This window comes from Opisthorchis viverrini (genome assembly GCF_000715545.1).
Source record: "Opisthorchis viverrini unplaced genomic scaffold opera_v5_96, whole genome shotgun sequence".
Classification (NCBI taxonomy): Eukaryota; Metazoa; Platyhelminthes; class Trematoda; order Opisthorchiida; family Opisthorchiidae; genus Opisthorchis; species Opisthorchis viverrini.
The window spans coordinates 1,139,755-1,142,755 of NW_008751749.1; the positions used below are offsets into that span (position 1 = coordinate 1,139,755).

The 3,001-nt window shown below is 47.0% G+C and overlaps 1 protein-coding gene across 1 annotated transcript in view; it reads right to left on the reverse strand.

Annotated features, from left to right (window-relative positions):
* Positions 1–2,919, reverse strand: part of T265_05138 (hypothetical protein) — a gene marked incomplete at both ends in the record, with an annotated part of 24,553 nt that extends 21,634 nt beyond the window's left edge. Inside the window, one exon of the mRNA XM_009170062.1 lies at positions 2,859–2,919. Coding sequence (XP_009168326.1) covers positions 2,859–2,919 — 61 coding nt within the window. The remainder of the gene's footprint in view (positions 1–2,858) is intronic.
* Positions 2,920–3,001: the final 82 nt, after the last annotated feature.

Sequence of the window (3,001 nt, forward strand, 5' to 3'; positions counted from 1 at the left end):
ATGCGTTACATATTAACAGTTCAAATGGACCGCCCTTTTTATGACTAGTGCAGTTGAATCCTATTTTCAGTTTCACGGGACATTTATATTTTCCGTTTTGCTTACCGCGCAGATCGTTTTTACCGCTTCGGTTATACTATTTTTGTGCCAAAACCGTGGTTAACTCTAAATTTGTTTTATTGCATGAGTTTGCTGGCCGCCTTCGGTCACGCGTTGACTATTGATCCAAATCGGCTTTGCTTGCCCTTTGGAATACCTCACCGTTTGTCGAAAACCGTTGAGGTTTGTAATTTTGCGTTCTGTGTGACTACTTTCATCTTTATAGTACAGCACATTTGCGTAGCCATTCGTTCAGAGTTTTGCCGGTTTGGTTGCTAAACTTGGTGCTCGTCGCTCAAAAATTCAAAGCGGTCGTTACACTGGTGACTTCTCATGCTTTAGTAGCGCTATCTCGTACCCTATTTATTCTTTCGACGGGTGATCAAGGTCGACATTCCATTCACCCGTATGCATTATCTCCACAGGCTGTTGCACGAGGCCAGCTAAACTGCTCTTCGAAGCGTTCGGCCCATCTTTCCGGGCAACGTTTTTGTTGGCGAATTTATGAGACATCTTTTTCGCTTATCGTTTCGTTGACTGTTGCTTTCCTAGAGACAGTCGATCGTATCAGTTGATATGGGGCAAGGTTGTCTCCCTTAGCTAATGGCTTCTCCATCTCCCGAGCTTTCGATGTTCACCGGAGCTCTCGGTCTTTCCTTAGACTCTTCACTATTTGGTGTATGAGGGACTTGCGTGAGCAGTCTTACTCGTTGATTGCCGGCAGCAATGATGGATAGCGACCCCGATGACATCCGGTGGTCATATGGTCGAACTGAAGAAGTCGGAGGGACAGCACTGAACGCCGCCAACATAGCTCTTTTCACATGTTGCTACGCTTCATCCTCATACCGCCAACACAGTATTGGTTTACTCTGGAGAGTTGTTGGGTTAGCTCAGGTCGTTACTGTTGAGCAATGGTAGTTCTTAGAAGACAATGGATTGACATGCTTCTTACTTAATTTCGGAGGCCTGAAGTGAAGCAAACTGTCGGGCGTGCAACACCATGGCGTGATCAGGATCAGGTAGTGCCCTAGAGGGGACGGCAGTCTTGAATTGTGACTCTCCCCTGGTAGCTGATGGCTACGTAATCCAACTGGGTCCACGGTTGATTTGCCGACCGCCAAAACGTTTTTGTTGGCGAATTTATGAGACATCTTTTTCGCTTATCGTTTCGTTGACTGTTGCTTTCCTAGAGACAGTCGATCGTATCAGTTGATATGGGGCAAGGTTGTCTCCCTTAGCTAATGGCTTCTCCATCTCCCGAGCTTTCGATGTTCACCGGAGCTCTCGGTCTTTCCTTAGACTCTTCACTATTTGGTGTATGAGGGACTTGCGTGAGCAGTCTTACTCGTTGATTGCCGGCAGCAATGATGGATAGCGACCCCGATGACATCCGGTGGTCATATGGTCGAACTGAAGAAGTCGGAGGGACAGCACTGAACGCCGCCAACATAGCTCTTTTCACATGTTGCTACGCTTCATCCTCATACCGCCAACACAGTATTGGTTTACTCTGGAGAGTTGTTGGGTTAGCTCAGGTCGTTACTGTTGAGCAATGGTAGTTCTTAGAAGACAATGGATTGACATGCTTCTTACTTAATTTCGGAGGCCTGAAGTGAAGCAAACTGTCGGGCGTGCAACACCATGGCGTGATCAGGATCAGGTAGTGCCCTAGAGGGGACGGCAGTCTTGAATTGTGACTCTCCCCTGGTAGCTGATGGCTACGTAATCCAACTGGGTCCACGGTTGATTTGCAAATCGACCGCCAAAATGCGATTCCAGCGAGCTCAGTTGACCAGCTTGTGCATCCAATTCGCTTGCAAGGATCACAATATCGGTGCAGTTTGCTTGACGAATGAGCCCGAATAGCTCTCGATAGAAAGTATCCTACTCCGCTTCAGAACTGCGGTCCGTTATAGCATAATCCAACACTACAAACAGGTACCGCCTTTTATGCCGAGAGGCTTTGAGAATGATTGGTCTGGATAACCAGACGATGCAAACCTACTGTTTGCTGGGATCCAACCCAGCAAAGCGCATTCAGCTCTGGAGCTTAGCACGATTCCCACGCCATATATTAAACAAGTCTTCGCCCCTGGGTCACCAGACACAGAGGGAGAAATATTAAATAGCTTAGTTCAAAACTAAATTTTAAGGCAGCGAACAGTCATTATTTGAGGAAGGAAGCAGGGAAGCACGAGGGCAGGAATATTGCCATGTTGCCCAAGCCTAGAAAGATAACACTCAACTATTTCATTTCTCCTCATCACCGTGCCCTCTAACCCACTTGTTCCAATAACTGCAGGTACGACGAGCTCCTCGTCTGACCCCAGCTCATGACATATCATATGCGTTCCAACCTGCTGGACTTTTCGTCCACGTTTAACCATTTCTGTGTGTCTGTTTCCCAAAGAACTGCTTGCCCGACCCCACAACAGCGACACCTGCGAGTGTCTACAGTTTCGCGGTAGTGACTTGGTGACTGATGATCCTTAATCTTGCTTTCTTGTTAGGTTGAAGTAGTAGACCTCAGTTTAGCTACGATTCTAAACAAGTATCTGAGAAGCTGTTGTTTGTCCGCCTTTTACTTCTCTACTGTCACTGCTCACATCAGCCCCTCTTGCTGCACAACAAGGACCCTATGTCATGATGCTTTGGTGAGGAAAAACAACCGCCCTTTCTCAACTAGTTCAACAGCTAATCTCCCTGCTAGTTACCTCGGCGATAAAAATCTCGCCCTCCTAAATCTATGCACTTACTCTGGCCCAATGAGTACTTGGCTTCTAGATCAGCAAACGTGTTCATCCTTCTTGGGCCCATTTAACTTGCTGTCACCCCCTTTCAGATTTTTTTCTATTGACACTGTTGTATCTTATGTCTCCTGACATTCTGCACACGCTAC